Here is a 20,126-nt window from a genome sequence, read left to right on the forward strand (position 1 = left end):
CCCAATTTGTCTGATAAGAAAATCAAAGCCCACATTCCTCAGGTCAGCAAAGCCCATGTGCTAAATTGCCAGAGGACAGGGGTCACTTCCCTGTCTCTAGCAGCTGACTTAAGTCACAAGGCTTGTGAAATAAGCAAGTGAACCACCAGAAGGCTCCAGGCTAGAGCCCCACCAAAGGCCTGATTGAGTGGAAGAGCTGGAGCCCACCCACCCCCACCCCCCACGAGGAAGATCACCCATAATGCACAGAAAAGAGAGGTCACAAAGAACCGCCAGAATGCAAAACTTTATTTAACTGGTTTCAACAACAACAACAACAACAACACGAGTGGATACACCTAGAAACATGGACAGCATCTCCCACCGCAGCAGGCAGGTTGGGGAAGGTAGGCAGGAGGGGTAGGCCGAGGGTATTCCCCTCTGCCCAGCAGAAGTGGAATCCCAGGGAAAGGGTCAGGTTCCCTCCAGCCAGCTGTGGGCCCTGAGACTACCACATTCATGGAAGCCCAGGACAGCAGCTGAGGGCAGGAGGCTGGGCAGCCAGGGGCCAGGCCTGGGGGAAGGTGGACAGAGTGGTCCTAGGCTGACATCACCAGGGGGGCGTCATGGGCTGAGGGTTCTGCAGATATGACATCACCACGGCAGAGATGGACAGCCTGGGACAGGAGACAGGTATCAGTCCAGGAGGGGTAGGCTTGGGTCCCCCACTCCCCGTTAACTCAGGAGCCCTCCTTCTCTAGGCCCAGACTCACATGAAGCTACTCATCATCTGTTTAGTGTCCTCAGAGCTCCGGGAGTTGGCAAAGCTGATGAAGGAACAGTAGACGGCGACCCAAGCGCACCACTTCAGCTAGGGAAAGGTAGGTGGGTGGGTGGGATTTGGTCAATGAAAGGCACACCAATGACCCCCCCCCCCCGCCCCCGGGGCATTACCAGGCACTGGTTCCAACCGACTGATTCCATCTGAAGCAGCTTGGACCTTGACCCCAAGAGTCCCTCAGTCCCATTCCCCCTAGGCTACTCCAGGCACCCAGTGTTTGGTCCTACTCTCTCGGCGTGCGTCTCTGACCCCTCCACATACTCTCAGGCCCAAGAAGACTGGCCTCTAACACACCTCATGATGCTAAGAACCCCATCCTTTCGAGTCCCCTCCAAACCGCTTTAAAACCTGGCTCCCACCCTTAGACAGACTTCCCACGTACCCACCCAGACCCCTCGCTTCCCTCACGTCCTCGCCTTGCTCAGCCCCGCCCCCCGGCCAGGCCCCGCCCCCTCGGCCGCAGCCCCGCTTCGTTCCGAATCCGCTGCCCCCACAGGCTTCGCTGTCGGGCGGAGCTACGCCGAAGGAAACTCGGCGCCGCCCACCTTGAGCATGAGGCCGCACATGCTGAAGATCATGCCGAGCAGGTTCATGTAGTCTGGCGTCGGGTCGTCCAAGGCCGGGTTACACTCGCTCGGCGGGGGCTTGTACCTGCGGCAGGGTCAAGGGTCAGAGGCACTCAAGTCCCACCCCCGAGATGGACAAGCGCTTCCCTGGGCCTCGCCGTACAACCCGAGCCCCGTTCCCATGACGTGGGGGTCCTCACCTCAGCACTTTGTTCGGCCTCCGTGGGTCCGACATATTGTTAGTGGACATGGCGGGTCGGAGGTCGAGCCTCTTCCGCTGCGGGAGTTGCAGTTTCCGGCGCGGAAACGGAGGATGGCTTTTAGAGTAGCACCCACAGACTTCGAGCTTCCGTTCCCGGCGGCGGGGGCCAGGACTCCTCCCAGGCAGGGGACAGACAATTAGAAGAGACCAAAAATGTTCCTTGACAACAAGAAGTGGGGAAAGAAACCTGGACGCTGGAATCAGGCTCCAGTATTCCCAAAACTATCTTCAAGAAGCCAAACATCTGAACCGGAAGTGAGAGACAGGAAGTAGACCGCGGAAGACCACAAGGTTACACCCAAGCGTGGGTGCCGAGGGCTCGAAATCTTCGGTGCCAACCGATTTAAGGCGGTGGGGAAGGGTCCTGACACAAATGGCTTTCCCTGAGCCCAAACCGCGGGGCCCGGAGCTGCCGCAAAAACGAGTGAAGACGCTGGACTGCGGGCAGGGGGCAGTGCGAGCTGTACGATTTAATGGTGAGCTCCCTCTTCATTCCTTGTCCTCCTGCCTCCTGAGGCCCGCGGCCCTATAATCCCCTCCTGGTGTTCCCCAGTGGATGGCAATTACTGTCTGACGTGCGGCAGCGACAAGACCCTGAAGCTGTGGAACCCGCTGCGAGGGACGCTGCTGCGGACCTACAGTGGCCACGGCTACGAGGTGCTGGACGCGGCCGGGTGAGCTGGGGGCCAGGCCGCGATACGGGTGCCGAGGTCGGGATCCGACGTCAACACTGACCTTCCCTCCTATGCCGTCTAGCTCCTTTGACAACAGCAGTCTCTGCTCCGGCGGCGGGGACAAGGCGGTGGTGCTGTGGGATGTGGCATCAGGGCAGGTCGTTCGCAAATTCCGGGGCCACGCGGGGGTGAGTACGGGCAAGAAGAGGCCTCATTAGGGCGTGGATGACGGAGAGGACCTGCATTATTGTGTAGCTGGTGACAGGGAACCTTTCCACCCCTACCCACTACAGAGCAAGCATCCTTTCCCCATAGCCCAGCATGCAGTTTCCCCAGAACCTTTCACCTCCCCTGTCTCTAGCCTTTGCCCTTGCCTTAACGTGCATTGGAACCTGGAACCCTGCCTTTATCCCAGTCCTCCAAAGTCCAGCCTCCTCTGAGTGGCAATTCCTGTTTCCCAGAAGGTGAACACGGTCCAGTTTAATGAAGAGGCCACGGTCATCCTGTCTGGTGAGTCTGGGGCCTAGGCAGGGTGCTGCCCCTGCAGCCCACACCTGACCTCACCGTCATGCTGGCCTCACAGGCTCTATCGATTCTAGCATACGCTGCTGGGACTGCCGATCTCGAAGGCCTGAGCCAGTGCAGACGCTGGACGAAGCCAGGGATGGCATATCCAGTGTGAAGGTGTCGGACCATGAGATCCTGGCAGGGTGAGTGGAGCCAGGACCTCACCCCTCCTGGGTGCCAAGGGGGATCACCGCTGCCTCTCTGCTTAGGTTGTAAATCTCCTCTTCTCCCCTCAGCTTACAGGGCCCTGCACAGTCTGGTCTCTGCTGGTTTTTCAGCTTTTATCCATCCTTGGTCTCATTTCTCTTCATGTGCTAAGGACGCTCTCACCCCAGGACCTTTGCCTTTGTTCTTCTTCTACCTGGACTCCCTTTCCTCTACCTGGACTCCCTCTACCTAGTGTTTTTTGAGCATCACCTGCATATGATTTAGTCAGTGCACACACAGCAGTGAATGAAATCGGGAAAAATCTCCACCCACAGAGGTTTGGTATTCTAGTTGCGGGAGGCGAACAATTAAAATTCCCAAGCCCAAGCCCGGGTGCCCAAGTGTTGCCAAAAACCAGAGGAGTGCCATTCCCCCCCGTGGGGGCAGTTGGGGCTTCCCAGCCTATTGCTGGCCTGTTCCCACACGTCTCCTGGACCACAGATGTTTGTCTCCTTATCCTTCAAGTCCTAGTTTAGATGTCACCTCCTCGGGGAGGCCTTCCTACTCTCAGTCAGTGGGGCTCTACGATGGCAGAAAGTGCTCCTGGCTGGGTGGCAGCTGTGTCCCAAGGACTAGCCCAGAGAGCATGCTCAGTCGGTATCAGAAACAGGTGGAGTGGGTCCGGATTGGCCCTGGGTGTGTGTCTCAAAGCCAGCGTCTTGGAATTACACTCGTGAGTTCACTTTAGTGCATAGTTTCCACGGCTAGCCTTGAGTGTGAGCATGACAGTGAAGGGTACACAGGAAGGGCAAGCCCAGCCTTGCCCCCAGCGTCCTGGCAGGGCCAAGGAGGGTACTGGGACCGGAGCCATGGACCTACTGGCCCCCGGTGATGCTTCAGCTGCATCCATCCTCCTGCAGTTCCGTGGACGGCCGGGTGAGGCGCTACGACCTGAGGATGGGGCAGCTCTTCTCAGACTACGTGGGCAGTGAGTGTGGCCGGGCTGTGGGGCAGGCAGGGAAGGCGGGGGCAGCAAATGGGGCCCTGGTCTCACTCACCCGCACCCCTCCCCATCCCCCCCCAGGCCCCATCACTTGTACCTGCTTCAGCCGGGACGGGCAGTGCACCCTGGTGTCCAGCCTGGACTCCACGTTGCGGCTTCTAGACAAGGACACCGGGGAACTGCTGGGCGAGTGAGTCCTCAAGGATGTGGCCCCCACCCCCAGCCCAGCCCATCCCCCAGCCCCTGCCCCTTCTGATCCCACTGACCCCTAGGTACACGGGCCATAAGAACCAGGAGTACAAGCTGGACTGCTGCCTGAGTGAGCGTGACACGCACGTGGTCAGCTGCTCCGAGGACGGGAAGGTGTACTTCTGGGACCTGGTTGAGGTGAGCCTTCTCACCCCAGCTCTGTACCAGGGTGCCTCCATCACTCCCACACCGGGAAAAGGCAATGCTGTTAGAGCTGGGAGCTGGGAGGAGTGAGTGGGAGGATGAAGCAGGAAAGACATTCCCGGCAAAGGGAACTGTGTGCTTAGGCTTGGAGGTGTGGCCCACGTTGGTCGGGAGATACAAGTACTGTGGGGTCGCGGCGGCAGCTGCAGGGCCGGGTTAACCAAGGCCACAGAAGCCAAGCTGAGATGGGGCTGTGGTTCAGGAAACCTGAGCTATCTCTGAGCATCCCTGCCGTTCCCAGTCCCAAACCCTGTGAGCCCTGTCCTGATGTGTCTGGTGGGGATGTCAGGCTGGGAACAGACAGTTCTGGCCTAATGGGGTCAGGGCTGAGGCTTGGCCAGGGAAAGTAAGCCCCCTAAGAGGATGGAGGAAACGGGGGGCGGGGGCGGCGCCTGGGAACTAAGAACACACCAGTGTTCTGCCTACTTCTCAAGAGTCTGGTAGACAGGAAGTCATCCTGAAGGGAAGGGCACACGAAGGGACATGTTTGAAGTGGGAAGAGAAATCTGGAGCCTGCTCGAGGGACCGTATGTGTTGAGCGATGACTGTAAGGTGATGAAGGAAGTGAGCACGGAGGCTGCCCAGTGGGCCAGTAGAGCCTGGACGGTGGCAGCGTGGGGAGAGAAGCTGGGAAGAGACACAAGGTTGGAGCAAGGTGGTGGCTGTCAATGGGGAGAGCATCTGCAGTCTGGACGTGGTCTAAAGGCAGAGCCAGGAGCACTTACTGATAAAGGGGTGGGAGGTGTGAGAGAGAGAGAGAGACTCCCAAGGTGTCTGGCCCAGCACCTGGAGGGATGGAACGCCAGAGGGGTTCATTTTGGGGCAGGTGAGGTTTGCGGTGCCGGGGAAGCGATCCGAGGCAGGTGGCTGGAGGTCAGGGGAGAGATCTGCACCGGTAACTGCCCCCCATCCTTCCCTCCACAGGGTGCCCTGGCACTGGCCCTGCCCGTGGGTCCTGGTGTGGTGCAATCGCTGTCCTACCACCCCCTGGAGCCCTGCCTGCTGACTGCCGTGGGGGGCAGCGTCCACTGCTGGCGGGAAGAGGCTTATGAGGCGGAGGGTGGCACGGGCTGAAGCCGGGGGACCCGCCGCCACCAAGGGCACAGACTCCAGGCTCACAGAGACCATTTATTGGAGACCCGCCGCTGACCAAGGAGTGAGGGGAGAACTGCATGCTAATAAATAGAGGAGGGGAGGCTTCGCTGGTGCGGTAGCCATTCAGTCCTCGTTCTTCTCGGGCGTGAAGGCATCTGACTTCTGGGCGAAGGTTTCAGCCACAAGCAGGGGGAAGACCAGGGAGGCATCGGCATAGACCTGCGGAGGGGACCTGGGTGAACCACGGGGCCTGTGACCGCATTCTGGGAGACTGTGCCCCGCCCCCCAGCTGACCACCCTCACCTTGACAGGCTGTGCGTCCACCCGGATCTTGCCCCAGGAGACTGCTTCGTCTGGCCTGGCACCAGAATCCGAGCCGTCGAATTCCTGGGCCGTGTTGATGTAGACAGCATAGTCGGCCCCATTCCGCTGTGGGGAGGGGCAAGGTGAGCTGGTCAGGCAGTCACTGGAGACAGGCAGGCAGAAAGACACGGACGCAGGGGACTAGCTAGAGGCTGAGGGATGTGTCCTGCATGAAGGAAGCCCTTAGTGGCCCCTTGCTTCAAAGGAAAGGCCCATGTCAATGCGTGGCCAGAGCTGCCCCCAACCCTCCTGCTATCTAGCAACTACTCTCCTGCATCTGTTCAGCAGGGACTGCCACCAAATATACAGAAGGCTCCCACCCTGGTCCGGGTCCCATCACTGTTTACCCAGAACCCGCCGTTTGTTCCCCCCACAGAAGCCAGAGGGCGCCTGTGAGGACCCGAGTGGTGGCCCTGGAGGCCTGACTGGTTACTTACTTCCCGTTCCCCTTCGCTGGCCTCGTAAGTGTTCCTTGACTTAAATCAGGCACCTCAAAGCCTTTGTGCTGGCTGTTTTCTCTGCTCACAGGTTGGAATTCCCAGAGCTTACCTTTTCTGAAGAGCACTCCTTTTCTCTTGCCAATTGTCATCCCTCGTTTTTTCCCATAGCAGTTTCTGCCACCTGACGTGCATGGCCCTGGTGTGCTGCCCTTCGCCCTGTCTAGAACCTCAGTCCGGGAGGGCAGAGATTATGGCCTGTCTAGTCCACAGTTGTCTCCCTGGCACATGGCACAGGCATGTCTGCATGGCAAGCCCAAGTGCCACCCTCGCTAGGGACCAGGTACTCTAACCCCACTCACCATGAGGTTGGCGTTGGCGATGTGGTGCTTGACCACACCCCCGCCCAGGATGATCATGCCAGTGCGCTTGGCAAAGATGGCCTGTGTGTTGATGAGCCTCAGGTCTGGGAGGAGAGCGCCGTGGTCAGGCTTTGGGCCCAGCCAGCCCTCCTCCCCTGCTCCTCCGTGGCCCCAGCACCTCACCCTCAACGATGTCCAGGACCAGGCCTGGCTTCTTGTAGGAATGGAAGAAGATCATGTCGCCCAGGGAGCCATCTGTGAGCGCTGGGCTCAACACGGGGATGTGGTTCTGGGAAACAGGAAGACAGGAGAGCAGCTGGGGCTCAGAGCCCAGGGTGGGCAGGCTGGTCCCCATCCCAGTGGGATCCCCTCCTCTCTGCCTGATTCTGGGCAGAGTGTTTAAGTTCCCTGGGCCTCCGTTTCCTCAACTAAAGTGCTGAGGCGGCACCTCCCTCACAGATGAAGAGGCATACGGGATGAAACCCAAGGCAAACGCTAAGGATCGTGTCTGACAAAGACTGGGAGCTCTCGTTATTCCGGCTGCTGGAGCTCAGCCTCTGAGGAGCCTGGGACCATGTGCCCTGCCCCATGAGGGTTTCGAGGCACGACCCCAACTGATCCCAGATGGTCTAGGAATAGAGCCAGGATACCAAGACCACACTCTGGCTGTGCAACCTCAGACAAACCACCTAACCTCTGCATCAGGTTCTTCACCTAAAAGTGGAGATGACGAAAACCATTCTGGCTCCCCAGGTGGCTGTGAAGATGAAACCAGCTAACACATGCCCAGGCCTGGTATCTGCCCCACCCAGGCCCTCACCTTCTGGGCCCAGTAATACACGGATTCTGGGTTGTTGATCTCCTTGCCCAGCCGGGCGATCATCTTGGAAGGTGTCCACTTCACACCCTAGGAGGAGACATTGGCTTCAAGCAGCAGTGCCTCCCCTGACTCCTACCATGCCTGCTCCCAGGTCACTCCTGCCCCACCTCTGTGTTCTGCTCCAGCACCATCTGGTCCAGAATGGGCATCAACCAGTCCTCAAATTTGCAGTAATTGTCATTGGGCACCAGTAGGTTTCCAATCCTGCGAACATGAGGCATGTGGGCATCGGGTGCAAACATGAGGCATGTGGGCATCGGGTCCCAGGACCCTCAGCCCAGCTCCTTTGCCCAGCACCACTCAGGGTCTCCACCTGTTGATCCCGTTCTCACGTAGCTCCTTCCCCCTGAGACTGAAATCGCCCAGGTACGTGGGTGCCAAGCACTTGATGAAATCTTCCTCCACACCGCCAGCTGTGGTCACTAAGACGTCCACCTGCAGCAAGTCAGTGAGGTTGGCCCGGGAAGGGGCCTGTCCTCATCCCAGGCATGGCTTGTAATTCCCAACTCTCATCCAGTGACCCTTGGGGGAAGCTCTACTACAAAACAAAATTAGATCGTGTCCCTCTGCTTAAAACTGACTCTGTGGGGGGCACCTGGGCGGCTCAGTCAGTTAAGCGTCTGACTCTTGATTTCAGAGCAGGTCATGATCTCACAGTTCATGGGTTCAAGCCTCACATTGGTCTCCATGCTGACAGTGGTGAACCTGCTTGGGATTCTCTCTCCTCTCTGCCCTTCCCCAGCTCACTCTCTCTCTCAAAATACATAAACTTAAAAAAAAAAAAAAAATGACCCTGTCTCCCTATGTCATTTAAATGATCGATAATCTTGCCCCTAAGACCAAGGCCACAATCCCACCAGGTCCCTACCATGTTGTGCTGCACGAGGTAACGGATGGTCTCACGGAGGCCTGAACTGATGAGATTGGATGTGTAGCCCAGAAAAATGGTGCAGCCAGTAAGTGGGCGGCGGCTCTGGGTCAAGTCTGCATGATGGTCTTCATCCTGCGACAGCGGCTCTAGTTTCTTCTCTATCTAGATGGAAAGGAGGGGTCAAGTTACCCTCACCCTCTGACCCCAAACTAGCCGGAGGACTCGCCCCCAGGTTCTGCCCACTCAGGGATGGGGGACCACTTCTACCTGGAATACCTGGAACCAGGGAACGAACGCCCCCTGTGCAGGCTCCTCCCCATTCACAGCCCAAATCTCAGGGCACACGCTCAGGTTTTTTTTACCCCTCTTTCAAGGAATTGGAGAGCCATGACCTTTGCAGGCCCGGCCTCCTTCCCTATCGGAAAAAGCAAATCCGAGCTCAGACCCCGTCCTGACTCAGGCTCCTCAACTGCACCGTCCAGAACTCTCACTGGTCACCTATAACCTGCCCCCTATCTAGAATCATTCGGAAAGTAGGACGCGATGAGGGTGCAGGAACAACGTCCTCTTCCCAGCGCAGAAACTCCCGCCCGGAACGGGCCCTGCCTCTCTCCACCTATTGGACCGCCCAACAGAGGACACTCCTCCTTCTCAAGGGAGCCCCCGCCCCCTTCAAGTGCTGCATTGCTGCTACTGGTGACCACGCCCCCTCCATCCAGGAAGTCCCGCCCCAGGCGTCACCATGGCGTTGACTTGCTGCACTGCGCGCCCGAAGTTGGTGGCCTGGAAGCCGGTGGTGCCGAAGGCCTCCAGTAGCGCACGGTAGTCCACGCCGCGGTTGAAGTCGTAGCCTCGGACTTGGGCGCTCTCGGACGGCAGCGCCGAGCTGTGCTTCAGCACAGCGGCCAGCGCCGCTGCAGGTGCCTCCCCCTCCGGAGGACCCTCCATGCTCCTGCGGCCGCACTCTCAGATCACAGCCACCCCAGGCCAGGCCTCCAGCGGCCTCGAAACGCGCTAAGCCCCGGCACGCTCTTCTGTAAGACAGTGCAGGAAGTAGGGCTTGGGAGAACCTGCCGAAGGGGACGGGAAGTTGCTTGGTCACATGACTCTCTGTGACTTCCGTAATCCAGGACGCGGCCATCTTTGCGCGTGCGTTCCGTAATACGGAAGCCGCGAGGAGCCGTTGTTCCCTTTCGCCCCTTGTCAGCCCGAGATGAAGAGTCCTACTTTTACTGCCGCCTGCTGGACACCCACCGCGTTGCGCGGCGCTCTCCCGTTCGTTTCTGTCCCGTTGGGGGAAAAGGATGGCTTCTTAGACGTCGCCCTTGGACAGGATTCGAGTCATCAGGAGATGTCAGATAGTTTCTGCCTCTGGGCGTCTCTCATCAAACGGTTTACTGATCCCTGTTCGTGCCTCACAGGTCTCCAGAGACTCCACAAGCTACCTAACTCTCTGATCTTCCCCTGGCAGCAGCGGCTGTCGCTTCTTCCGGGAAGCCTTCCCTGACCTTCCTCAAAGTAAGGGACCTCCTCTGGGATCCAAGGCTGACGTCAACCTCCAGCAAGGCTGTGAGACCTTCGAAGGCGGGGTCTGTATCTTACGGGTCCTCAGAGCCCTGGACGGGGTCTGGTCCCCCAGGGGGATTCTTTTAACAAGTCACTCTACAATTTATGGAGTCTGTACTATACGTTGAGCCCTGTGTGTGGCGCGGCAGCTTTATCAGTGAATGAGATGCAGGCCCTGTCCTACTGGAGTCCACAGTTTGGGGAGCTAGAAAGGTAACAACAATAGCGGTAAGTGTTATTGAGGATTGAGAAATGATGATGTGTCTTTGAATTAGGGATGGATGGAGGGGTAACCGGTGGCCTTATTTGCAGGGACAGGTAGTTAGGGAAGGACACCGAGGAGGTGACATTTGAGCCAAGGCCAGAAGGCCAAGAAAGTCCCCATATGTGAAGATTTGGGGAGGCCGTTCCCCCATCGTCCCCCGTTGGTAAAGAAACCTTTGCCAGTGCAAAGGTCCTGAGGCCAGAGATTAGCCTACTTAATTGGAAGAAGAGACCATCTTTGACAGTCTCCACTTGGATCTCAAACTCACCACCTCAGTCCCTCTCCTCCTAACTCTGATCTCCCTGAAGTCTTCCACACCTCAACAAAGAGCCCTCAACTCAGCAAAGGAGCGCTCCACACACCTGGTAGGTTCAAAACTGGGGAATTGAACTTGATGTCTCCCCTTCTCTCACACCCACATCCATCCCTCAGCACAGCCACCAAGTGCTACCCACAAAGTAGGTCCCAAATCCAGGTGCTTTTTTTTTTTTTTTTTAAATAGACTTGACATAGCACATTATATTAGTTTCAGGTGTGCAACTCAATGGGGGCATTTGTATCCAGGTGCTTCTCGTTCTCAGCCTCCACGCGGGGCTACCTTCCCTCTGATTCATCTTCCAGCTGTGGCCAGAGAGCTCATTAAACAGAAGCCAGATACATCATTCCTTTTTAAATGTTGTTGTTGTTTAGAGAGAGCGCGAGAGCGGGGGAGAGGGGCAGCAGGAGAGAGCGAGAGATCGAATCCCAAACAGGCTCCACGCCCAGCACGGAGCTCGATGCAGGGCTTCATCCCGCGACCCTGGGACCATGACCTGAACCGAAATCAAGAGTCAAACACTCCACTGACTGAGGTAGCCAGGCGCCCCCACCAATTCTTTTTTATTGTGGTAAAATGTATATAACAAAATCTATTATCATAATCATTTTTAAATGTTTATTTTTGAGAGACAGAGCAGGAGACGGGCAGAGAGAGAGGGGACAGAGGATCCCAAGCAGGCGCCGCACAGACGGCAGAGAGACCTAGCTGAAGTAGGACGCCCAGGCGCCCCTGTTATCATAATCACTGTAAAGCGTACGGTTCCATGGCATTAAGCACATTCACACTGTTGTACAAACATCATCACCATACATTTCCAGAACCTTCTCATCTTTCCAAACTGAAACTCTGCCCCAGGAAACACTAACTCCTCACCCTTCCCCCGGCCCCTGGTTCCCACCATCTGCTTCCTGTCTCTACGGACTTGACTCCTCTAGGGACCTCACACAGACGGGATCGTACGTTATCGGTCATTTTGTGACTGGCTCATTTCACTTAACATAATGTTCTCAAGGTGCATCCGTGTTGTAATGTGATTTTTTACCAGATCCCACTGGATGCCTTGAGAAGGGCGGTGGGGAGCGGGGGGTAACTGCACAGGTCCGAGCCGGCAGAGGTGGGCGCAGGACCTGGGAGATGCCAACAGGTGTGGAGAGAAGTGACCAGACTGAGAACCTAATTTGAAGTTGATCTGAGGGTTCTTGGGAAAGGATCAGAAAGGGGACACCAGAAAGGGAGGATTGAAGGGGTTCAAGATTTGGGCCAGGGCAGTTGGGTGGATGGTGGTGAACTTGGGGGCAGAAGATCTGGGGGGGGGGGGTGGAGAGGATAATCTGGAGCCCAGCTTTGGCCGAGTTAGATGAGAGACCCCCGAGACCTCAGTGTGACCGACTGGAGAGCAGGAAGCTCTTTGGGCAGGTCTGAAATCAGGGACGGGGCTGGGATGGGGACAGGTGGAGCCATCAGCATAAGCAAGTGGATGAAGTAATCTGTGGGTAAGATCCCGGGGGTGAGTGTAGATGGAGGGGGAGAGGCAGGCCCGCACCTGAGCCAGGGTACACTCTATACACGGTGGGGAGCAGAGGCCGGGAACCCCGCCTTCCCCTTAGCCAAGGTGACGTGTGACACCAGCGCAGCCACTGGGCCCCCTGGGGCAGGGACCCCCCTCAGCTGAGGCAGCTGCTGCCGCTGACATTTCGCTCCACGAGCGTCCAGGCTTCAAAGTCTCTGCAGGGGTGGGGGAGGAGAGGAGGGGGCTGAGAGGCCGGGCTGGCAAGGGAGGGAGCCAGAAGCGGGCTGCTGGAGGATTGAGCCGCCGGGAATCCGCCGGAGTCCTCAGCTGAAGTATGTGGTCCTGACGGGGCTCGGGGAACCGCCACCCCCTTCCCACAGTCCCCAGAGGACGCAAGAGGTGGTTGGGAGACTCTCAGGTAGCCCCTAGGGCTCAAGGTCTGGAATCGAGCCCACTGCCTACGACCCTGCTCGCTTTCGTGCAGATGTCCAGCAAGGTGGCCATTGGCAGCGACATCGGGCAGGCCCGCCGGGCCGTGGAACAGCTGCGGGTGGAGGCGGGCATCGACCGCATGAAGGTGAGGACCAGGGCGGCATGGGCGTGTCCGGGAGAGGGGGCGGGCGGACAGCCCGGGGCCAGCTGACAGGCTGGCCCTCAGGTGTCCAAGGCGGCCGGCGACCTGCTGCAGTTCTGCGCGGAGCGGGCCAAGAGCGACCCCTTCCTTGTGGGCATCCCGGCTGCCACCAACCCCTTCAAGGAGAAGAAGCCCTGTGCCATCTTATAACCCACGGCCCCGACCGCCCAGGAGGCCTCAATAAAAAGGAAGTGAATGATCCTCGGGACGTGGCTTGGCCAGGCTTCACGGGGACAGAGGGGGACCACAGACTCGCACCCCCCGCACACCCGGCCCAGCCTCCCTCCCCCACCCACCCCAGGGTCACGGCCACAACAGCACACACACCTGGACTCCCGGATGGAAGGGCGTGCACCGCCCCCACCCTGCACCTCTGGGGCAGCAGTAGCAGATTCCCCCTCCCACTGCACACACACGCCTAGGGTCGGGGTCCCACTCTACATGCCGACACACGTCACACGCGCCCACAGGTGCCGTCATACAGATGTGCGCACACCCTCAAGGGCCTCCTCCCTCACACACACCCACATCCGCCAGCACACAGATGTGCGCAGACAGGGTCACCTCCCTAGTGACACCCGGACACACGTGATCACAGAAATGCACTCGAGCGGGCACAGGTGCCCGCAGACGTAAGTAGTGGCTGCCAAGGCTTTCACGACCGTCTCGCAGACCCCCCCCCCGCCCTGCCCCGAGCAAGCACAGGCAGAGCCCTCGGGTGACACCAGTACATCAGGTTTATTTCTCCTTTGCTCTCCAGGGAGAGCAGGTGTCCAAACCGTAACAAAAACTGGGCCCAAGGGAGGGGAGCAAGCAGTCCCCTGGGTGGGCCTGAACGGCAACCTCACCTTCCCTGGCGTGGGGCGCAGCCTGGGGACACCGCCTAACCGTGGCCCGGACTCCTTGGGCCCCAGGCCTTTGGGACGGGGCGGAGGCGGCACCGGCGTGGGGGAAGGTCCCCCGAGAACAGAAGCCCTGGCCCAGCCTGCGGGCCGGCAGACCCACATCCACATCCACGTCCGCCTGCTCAGGCCTGCAGCCGCCAGACCTCCAGCGATAGACCCCCAGAGGCAGCTACCACCAGGTTGCCCTCGGCACAAATCTGGGAGGGCAGGGACAGAAGTAGTCAGGGCCGTTCTGGGCAGCTGGGGAGGGTGCACAGGGCAGGGCCTTACCCCGTTTAGCACATTGTTGTGGCTTCGGGTGCAGATGGTCCTCGGTGGATCCGTGGGCACGTGCACCTGGTGAGGGGCGATGGGCAAAGGTCAGGAAGCGCACCTCTGACCGGCAGCGGGGGGGGGGGGGGGGGGGGCAGGGAAGGGAGGGGGCCTGTCTTGGGGCCTCACCCGGACGGTCTTGTCGGTGGACGTGGTGTACAAGGCCCCCAGTGAGTGTTTGATGCCTGTGATCTGAGACCTGTGGCCCACGTCAAAGGACTGCAGAAAACAGGGACAGGTGACACTCAGGTAAGGGCTCTCCCAACGCCAGCCCGACAACCACCCAGGGGTCGAGAGGTAGGGAGGAGGCCCGGGGACGGTTGGGCAAGGGGCAAGAGCCCCGGCAGACCCGGACGAGTTGGAAGCAGCCACTGTGGTTGGCGAAGACGTGCAGCAGGCCCTGGTTGTCACCAGCCCAGAGCTGGGGCTCCCGGTAGGACATGCAGAGCAGGTAGGAATCCAGCTGTGGGAGGGACGCGGGACACGGCAGCTCAGGCCAGGCCAGGCCGCAGCCCCCGTCCCTCCAGGCCGCAGGGGAGGGCGCACCTGCAGTCGCTGCAGGACGCTGTTGGCCCGGCGGTCGAACACCACGAGTGTGTGGTCCTCGCTGCCCGAGATGATGTGACGGTCGTCCGCCAGCAGCGCCAGCACCGCGCTGGAGTGCAGCCGCCTGCTCTTCAGCAGCGCCGGGCCCGCTTCGCGAGTGATGCAGGGAGGAGGGAGACGTCAGGGCCCCTCCCCACTCGGCTGAATCCGTGGTCTGCCCCGCCCACCCGCATCTTGCAAGTGGTCCCGTCTGTCTCTTCCGTCCCGTCTGAATCTGGGCCATCCAGGACCCCCAAGTCTCTGCCCTCCCGTCTCCCACCGCAACCCCGTCTGCTCGCAGTGCAGAGCAGACCTCGGCAAGTCCCAGCATAAAACGCTTCCTCCTGCCGACCGATTGGAGACGAGTCCCACCATCACCCGTCACCCTGCTCTGGCTGTGCCTGGGCCAAGAGCCCCAGCCCTTCAAGTAAGAGAAGAATAAATAGACAACAGAAAAGGCTCATATGCTGGGCAGTGTTTAGCCTAGGCTTTTTGTGTGAACATTTACTCCACCAAGGCTCTTACTGTCATCTCCTCCAATTAACCCTAGGGGGCTGGAGTCATTATCCACATTTTACAGATGGGGAGACTGCGGTTCGAGCTTGAGAGCGAGGAAGTGGTGGACCCAGGGTTCTCGGGGGCTGTTCCACCTCGCACAGCATTGAGGCTCAGAGGCCCCTCCTCCGGAGCCCTCCCATCCTTCGCCGCAGGTGGAGGGGGGCTTCTGCCCCAACACCCGGCCCCCCCGCCAGTTGCCTTGGTTGCCCCCAGCACAGCCCAGGCCACTCTTGAGTGGTCAGCCTCTGGTTGTGACTATCGTCCCAGCCAGGCTGTGAGGTTCAAGTGTCTCCTTCCCCGGCATGACCCTGGAGACCCCAGGCGGCCCTGCTCTCCCCACCTAGGCCCCAAGGCCCCTAGCCCACCTCTGGGGTCGTAGACGGTCACCTTCTTGTCATAGGTGCCAGTCACCAGGATGTCAGGCCGGTAGGACAAACACAGCACGGCCGCCTTGCCCCTGGGAACACACGGACCGCAAGGTCGGGGCTGCGACTGCGCAGCACACGGCCCTGCCCTGCCCCCGCTGCCCAGGACCCCACACACTTTATCTCGCCGAACTGCTGCCCGTCTGCCGCCATGTCCCAGAGCTTCACCGTGCTGTCCCAGGAACCGGAGCACACGCGGTGGTCCAGCGCTGCCAGCGACCACACCCAGCCCTGCGGACCAGACCTGCGATCATCCCCCTCTCAGAGGTAAGAAAATTTAGGGTCAGAGGACGGAGACAACTGACCCAGGGACCCAGAACAAGTCAGCTCCAAGTAGAGGTTAGGACTTAGGTCCGTGGGTCTGACTCCAGAGCCCAGGGGTACACACCCGCACAGAATATTCCTAAATCCCTGTGAGACTCAGCAGCGGCGGTGGTTTGAGGCCACCTAACAATGCGATTAAGAACGGGGCCTCCACTAGGGGCGCCTGGGTGGCTCAGGCGGTTAAGTGGCCGACCTCAGCTCAGGTCATGATCTCGTGGTTTGTGGGTTGGAGCCCTACATCGGGCTGCGTGCCGACAGCTCAGAGCCTGGAGCCTGTTTCAGATTCTGTGTCTCCCTCCCTCGATCTCTGACCCTCCCCCGCTCCTGCTGTCTCTGTCTCTGAAAAACAAGCAAATGTTAAAAAAAATTTTTTTTAATTAAAAAGAAAAAAAATGGGGCCTTCACTCCATGGCCTGGGCAAATGAAGTACCCTCCTTCAGTTTCTTCATTGAGAAGATGGGCACAAAAAACAGCCCCTGTCTCAGGAGCTAACATGCACAAAGCACTGGCTGGTGACTAACTCCCCCCCACCCCCCGCCAGACTCTCTGAGGACAGTACTGTAATTGTGTCCCATTCTACAAATGAAGAGACTGGAGCACAGAGAGGTTGCATCCTGTGCCCAAGGTCACACAGCCAGAAAGTAGCAGAGTGGGGATTTGAACCCAGTAGCCTGGCTCTGAGACCAAGCTCCTGGCCACCTGCCTAGACCACCTCAATGACTGGTGGAGGTGCCCTCCACAGCCATTTCTCCCGAGATGCCAGCCATGCTCAGAGCTTTGTGATCCCCGCCGGCAGCCTCGTAACTGCCGCCTGCCGTGCCCTGTGCCTCTCAAGGTCTGCCTGACGACCACCGAGCGCCTGCGGTGTGTCCCAGCCTAAGCGAAGCTCTTAGTGTGCGTTCATCCCATTCATTCTCATCCGGACCCCACACAAAGTAGAAGTGGAGGCCCAGAGAAGCCCTACGTCTCATCCAATGTCACACTAACAGTAGCAGAGCAAGATTTAAATCTCTGAGGTCCAGGGGCGCCTGGGTGGCGCAGTCGGTTAAGCGTCCGACTTCGGCCAGGTCACGATCTCGCGGTCCGGGAGTTCGAGCCCCGCGTCGGGCTCTGGGCTGACGGCTCGGAGCCTGGAGCCTGTTTCCGATTCTGTGTCTCCCTCTCTCTCTGCCCCTCCCCCGTTCATGCTCTGTCTCTCTCTGTCCGAAAAATAAATAAACGTTGAAAAAAAAAAAAAATTTAAATCTCTGAGGTCCAGTGCCAAAGAAAACTCACGCCCTTAGCCACGGCGCCCTACCCAGGCTTCTCCCCTCCTACCCCTGTCTGGCCTCCTTTTTTTTTTTTTCTTTTAATATTTATTTCTCTCTCTCTCTCTCTCTCTCTCTCTCTCTCCCTCCCTGAGAGGGAGAGAGAGAAAGAGCTCAAGGAGGGGCAGAGAATCCCGAGCAGGCTCTGCGCTGCCAGTGCAGAGCCCAGTGAAGCTCAAACTCAGGAACCGTGAGATCACGACTGGAGCCGGAATCCAGAACCGGACGCTCAACCGACTGAGCCCCCCAGGCAACCTCCCCCCCTTTTGAAAACATTTATCTATGGCCTCCCAACCCCTCACCTTGTGGGTGCTGTTCTTCTGGGTGCCCAGGGCCTTGACGAGAACTCGGCTGGGCTCCACCCCGAGCTGCCGCAGGTCCCACAGGTTGACGTTGCGATCTCGGGAGCCTGACAGACAAAGCGTCCCACCCTGGGAAGAGAGTGAGGTGGTGTTGTCGGGGTCACCCAAGCCCACCCCTGCCTGCCCCCCACCGCCCCTGCTTCACCTGGAGCAGCAGCACGGAGTCGATGGAAGCAAAGTGTCCGTCGGCCAGGCAGAAGTACTCCGCCCAGCGCCCGTCCTCGGCCCAGCGCGACAGGTGTTGCTCCAGCTCAATGCAGGCCGTCGGCCAGTCAAAGTCCTCCTCTGTGGGGCACCGTGAGCAGAGTCCCCAGTGGGCAGGAATCCCGACATCCACACCAGCTCCAAGCCCACCTCTGGCTTCCGGGAAGCCCAACCTGCACCAGACTTGGAAACCGCCCCCCCTCCCGTCCCCGCCCCGGGAGCCCTCAGCCCACCCAAGGAGGCCCGGGATCTAGCTTTGGGACCACCAGCCCACCAGCCTTCCAAGCAGGTCTAGAACAACTCACCCCAGCTTCCAAAAACTGGGTAACTGGAGACTCAGTGCCGCTTTCCCAGGCCTCAGCACCGCCCCCCCCAACCCTGAGGATAGTAGCCTCAGGACGTTAAGGTCCTGCCTCAACCCTCAGGCTAAGCCTCCAAACTAGGACTCTCTGCGTCAATGATCTTAACCAGACCCGATGAAGTGTTGTCAAATTAGTGTTGTCAAATCTGTAAACTTGGGAGCTCTGTCAAGATGTAGAACTCAAGCCCCAGGTGCAGAGAGTCAGTGGTATAATGGGGGCTCCAGCAACTATGTTTATCAAGCTGTTCAGAAAAGTCCCACCAATTCAAGGTCACCAAAGCTGTCTTATCCCCCAGGGACCAATGACCTCAGGGACAGGACGAATTACCACCAGCCCTTGCCTAAGACCAGGCTAGACCCTGGGCTTGGGGATCTGTGATTGTGGGTATCCTAACCTCTAAACTCTAGACTGGGTTCAAGGGTTGCGGGCTCTGGACCTTTAGACCGTTCCTCACTCCTACCTAGGTCAAGAGTCTAAGAGTGAGGGGCTTTGGATCACCAGTTGCTAGCTCAGCGTCTATACTCAGAGGATTCTTTGGCTTACCCTGAGCCCCCAAGAGAGTCCAGAAGCTGAGACTTCAAGTCCCTGTGTCAACCACCGGACCCCAAGCCTGAGGATCCCTGGGTCCTGAGTTCAGGGACCCCAACCCCCCAGGATAAATCTCCACAGCCCCGGAACCCCAAGCATCTGGTTCACGGTCCACCCGGAAGGTCAGGGGCTTTGGCACCATCGGTAACTACCTCAGCCTCCACCCAAGCCGGAACAACCAGGAAGCCTGCTCCAGGGCTCTGCTCACAGCACCCCAGGTATCTAATCCCCTGCCCCAAACCTAATCTGGGCAGCTGACCCCGGCCCCCCCAGGCGCGCGCACCTTCCACCACTGGGTAGGGCGCGCGTACGCGGCGCTGCGCGCGTAGTCTCCAGGTGACATGGTCACGCACGAGGTCGCGCAGCGTGTGGCACACGCGCGGCAGGACATGGAGCACCAGACGCGCGTCTAGGTAGGCGCAGATCTCGAGCAGCAGCTCCGGAGGAAGGCTCAGCAGGCCCGGGACGCCCACGGGCGGACCCTTGGACGCCGCCCGCGGCTCCAGGGCGCCAGGGGACGCGACCGGAGCCGACAGCAAAGGCGCGCGCGGGAGCGCCTGTCCGACTTTCGGCGGACTGAGCACGCGGGCCACGTAAGCCTCGGCCTGCGCGTCGGGGTCGGGCTCCGGCTCCGGGTCCGAGTCATCGTCCCAGGCGCGGGGATCGTCGCGAGGCCCTGGGGGAAGCTCCATGGCGACCGAGTGGGCGCGGCCAGCCCGGCCCTGTCAGCCGACGTCCCCGCGTCCCGTCTCCTAGGCAGCGCGAAGGCACTTCCGGCGCCGCTTAATGATGTTGCAGCGCCGACCGGAAGCGAGTGGCGCGCGCGGAAACCGGCCGGACCGTAGGACCCCACTGTTTTTGAGGGCTCCCACGGTACAGCCCCGTGGGCCCTGGGCTGGAAAATGTAGATTCCTGCTCCCAGCGTTTGTTAAACAGGCATCTGTGGCGGTCCTGATACAGACGGCCAGCCGACTCCGGTTTGACGCGGCTCGGCCAAAGGCATCGCTCACAGGAGACGCTGGGCTTAGAAATGGAGTCTCTCTTCTGAGTTCAAAGTCTGGGGCTTTTATAGGGACTTCAACTCCTGTCTCTCCTTCCGGAGCCAGAAAGGTGCAGTTGTACTGCAGAGTCCTCGGTGAAACAAATCTCTGAATTCCCTATAATCGTTATTTCTCTCTTACTGAAAGCCTCTTTTGAGCCAGGCGGTGTTAACCGAGCCACATAAATATCCCAGAGCACTTGCTGTTTTTCTCTGCCTCACTCTTTTTTAAATGTTCATTTATCTTTGAGACAGAGAGAGAGAGAGAGAGAGAGAGAGAGAGTGCAAGCGGGGGAAGGGCAGAGAGGGAGACGCAGAATCGGATGCAGGCTCCAGGCTCTGGGCTGTCAGCACAGAGCTC

The 20,126-nt window shown here is 59.1% G+C and overlaps 5 protein-coding genes across 7 annotated transcripts; 2 read left to right on the top strand and 3 right to left on the bottom strand.

Annotated features, from left to right (window-relative positions):
• Positions 1-266: 266 nt before the first annotated feature.
• Positions 267-1,698, bottom strand: WDR83OS (WD repeat domain 83 opposite strand). Its single transcript, XM_030301300.1, has 4 exons — positions 1,587-1,698; positions 1,366-1,471; positions 753-850; positions 267-656 (listed from the first exon to the last, which is right to left on the bottom strand). Exons 1-4 carry the CDS (start codon positions 1,634-1,636, stop codon positions 590-592), a joined length of 321 nt encoding a protein of 106 aa, XP_030157160.1. The 5' UTR covers positions 1,637-1,698; the 3' UTR covers positions 267-589.
• WDR83 (WD repeat domain 83) lies at positions 1,699-6,527 on the top strand. The gene is made up of 9 exons (XM_030301288.1): positions 1,699-2,124; positions 2,202-2,322; positions 2,405-2,510; positions 2,784-2,832; positions 2,906-3,032; positions 3,957-4,024; positions 4,121-4,229; positions 4,312-4,426; positions 5,417-6,527. The coding sequence occupies exons 1-9, from the start codon at positions 2,022-2,024 to the stop codon at positions 5,564-5,566; spliced, it is 948 nt and encodes a 315-aa protein (XP_030157148.1). The 5' UTR covers positions 1,699-2,021; the 3' UTR covers positions 5,567-6,527.
• On the bottom strand, positions 5,601-9,584 carry DHPS (deoxyhypusine synthase). 2 transcript variants are annotated; one of them, XM_030301267.2, is made up of 9 exons: positions 9,242-9,584; positions 8,498-8,662; positions 7,943-8,064; positions 7,737-7,833; positions 7,570-7,656; positions 6,933-7,038; positions 6,750-6,853; positions 5,891-6,016; positions 5,601-5,806 (listed from the first exon to the last, which is right to left on the bottom strand). In XM_030301267.2, the coding sequence occupies exons 1-9, from the start codon at positions 9,446-9,448 to the stop codon at positions 5,711-5,713; spliced, it is 1,110 nt and encodes a 369-aa protein (XP_030157127.1). In that variant the 5' UTR covers positions 9,449-9,584; the 3' UTR covers positions 5,601-5,710. The 2 variants fall into 2 exon arrangements, with proteins under 2 accessions (XP_030157127.1, XP_030157136.1); XM_030301276.1 differs by having other exon boundaries at positions 5,891-5,945; positions 6,728-6,853; positions 9,242-9,466.
• Positions 9,566-12,995, top strand: GNG14 (G protein subunit gamma 14). The gene is made up of 3 exons (XM_030301311.1): positions 9,566-10,696; positions 12,645-12,737; positions 12,819-12,995. Exons 2-3 carry the CDS (start codon positions 12,645-12,647, stop codon positions 12,942-12,944), a joined length of 219 nt encoding a protein of 72 aa, XP_030157171.1. The 5' UTR covers positions 9,566-10,696; the 3' UTR covers positions 12,945-12,995.
• Positions 12,996-13,734: 739 nt separating this feature from the next.
• Positions 13,735-19,490, bottom strand: FBXW9 (F-box and WD repeat domain containing 9). 2 transcript variants are annotated; one of them, XM_030301243.1, is made up of 10 exons: positions 19,010-19,490; positions 17,718-17,857; positions 17,513-17,641; positions 15,698-15,837; positions 15,520-15,611; positions 14,558-14,706; positions 14,361-14,474; positions 14,141-14,230; positions 13,970-14,035; positions 13,735-13,896 (listed from the first exon to the last, which is right to left on the bottom strand). In XM_030301243.1, the coding sequence occupies exons 1-10, from the start codon at positions 19,416-19,418 to the stop codon at positions 13,822-13,824; spliced, it is 1,404 nt and encodes a 467-aa protein (XP_030157103.1). In that variant the 5' UTR covers positions 19,419-19,490; the 3' UTR covers positions 13,735-13,821. The 2 variants fall into 2 exon arrangements, with proteins under 2 accessions (XP_030157103.1, XP_030157113.1); XM_030301253.1 differs by having other exon boundaries at positions 15,698-15,810; positions 19,010-19,489.
• Positions 19,491-20,126: the final 636 nt, after the last annotated feature.

Source organism: Lynx canadensis, chromosome A2 (genome assembly GCF_007474595.2).
Source record: "Lynx canadensis isolate LIC74 chromosome A2, mLynCan4.pri.v2, whole genome shotgun sequence".
NCBI lineage: Eukaryota > Metazoa > Chordata > Mammalia > Carnivora > Felidae > Lynx > Lynx canadensis.

What these genes read in the sequence shown, in the direction of transcription:
- WDR83OS (XM_030301300.1), bottom strand. Translation starts at nt 1,636, where the DNA reads ATGTCCACTAACAATATGTCGGACCCACGGAGGCCGAACAAAGTGCTG. An exon ending in TGTGCGGCCTCATGCTCAAG is followed by an intron (nt 851 to 1,365) that starts GTGGGCGGCGCC and finishes ACCTTTCCCTAG; the next exon opens with CTGAAGTGGTGCGCTTGGGT. An exon ending in CAGATGATGAGTAGCTTCAT is followed by an intron (nt 657 to 752) that starts GTGAGTCTGGGC and finishes CTCCTGTCCCAG; the next exon opens with GCTGTCCATCTCTGCCGTGG.
- GNG14 (XM_030301311.1), top strand. Translation starts at nt 12,645, where the DNA reads ATGTCCAGCAAGGTGGCCATTGGCAGCGACATCGGGCAGGCCCGCCGG. An exon ending in CGGGCATCGACCGCATGAAG is followed by an intron (nt 12,738 to 12,818) that starts GTGAGGACCAGG and finishes GCTGGCCCTCAG; the next exon opens with GTGTCCAAGGCGGCCGGCGA.
- WDR83 (XM_030301288.1), top strand. Translation starts at nt 2,022, where the DNA reads ATGGCTTTCCCTGAGCCCAAACCGCGGGGCCCGGAGCTGCCGCAAAAA. An exon ending in GACCATGAGATCCTGGCAGG is followed by an intron (nt 3,033 to 3,956) that starts GTGAGTGGAGCC and finishes ATCCTCCTGCAG; the next exon opens with TTCCGTGGACGGCCGGGTGA. An exon ending in CTTCTCAGACTACGTGGGCA is followed by an intron (nt 4,025 to 4,120) that starts GTGAGTGTGGCC and finishes ATCCCCCCCCAG; the next exon opens with GCCCCATCACTTGTACCTGC.
- DHPS (XM_030301267.2), bottom strand. Translation starts at nt 9,448, where the DNA reads ATGGAGGGTCCTCCGGAGGGGGAGGCACCTGCAGCGGCGCTGGCCGCT. An exon ending in TGCTGGAGCAGAACACAGAG is followed by an intron (nt 7,657 to 7,736) that starts GTGGGGCAGGAG and finishes GTCTCCTCCTAG; the next exon opens with GGTGTGAAGTGGACACCTTC. An exon ending in TGGACGCACAGCCTGTCAAG is followed by an intron (nt 5,807 to 5,890) that starts GTGAGGGTGGTC and finishes TCCCCTCCGCAG; the next exon opens with GTCTATGCCGATGCCTCCCT.
- FBXW9 (XM_030301243.1), bottom strand. Translation starts at nt 19,418, where the DNA reads ATGGAGCTTCCCCCAGGGCCTCGCGACGATCCCCGCGCCTGGGACGAT. An exon ending in CAGCAGTTCGGCGAGATAAA is followed by an intron (nt 15,612 to 15,697) that starts GTGTGTGGGGTC and finishes GTGTGTTCCCAG; the next exon opens with GGGCAAGGCGGCCGTGCTGT. An exon ending in ACAACAATGTGCTAAACGGG is followed by an intron (nt 13,897 to 13,969) that starts GTAAGGCCCTGC and finishes CTGCCCTCCCAG; the next exon opens with ATTTGTGCCGAGGGCAACCT.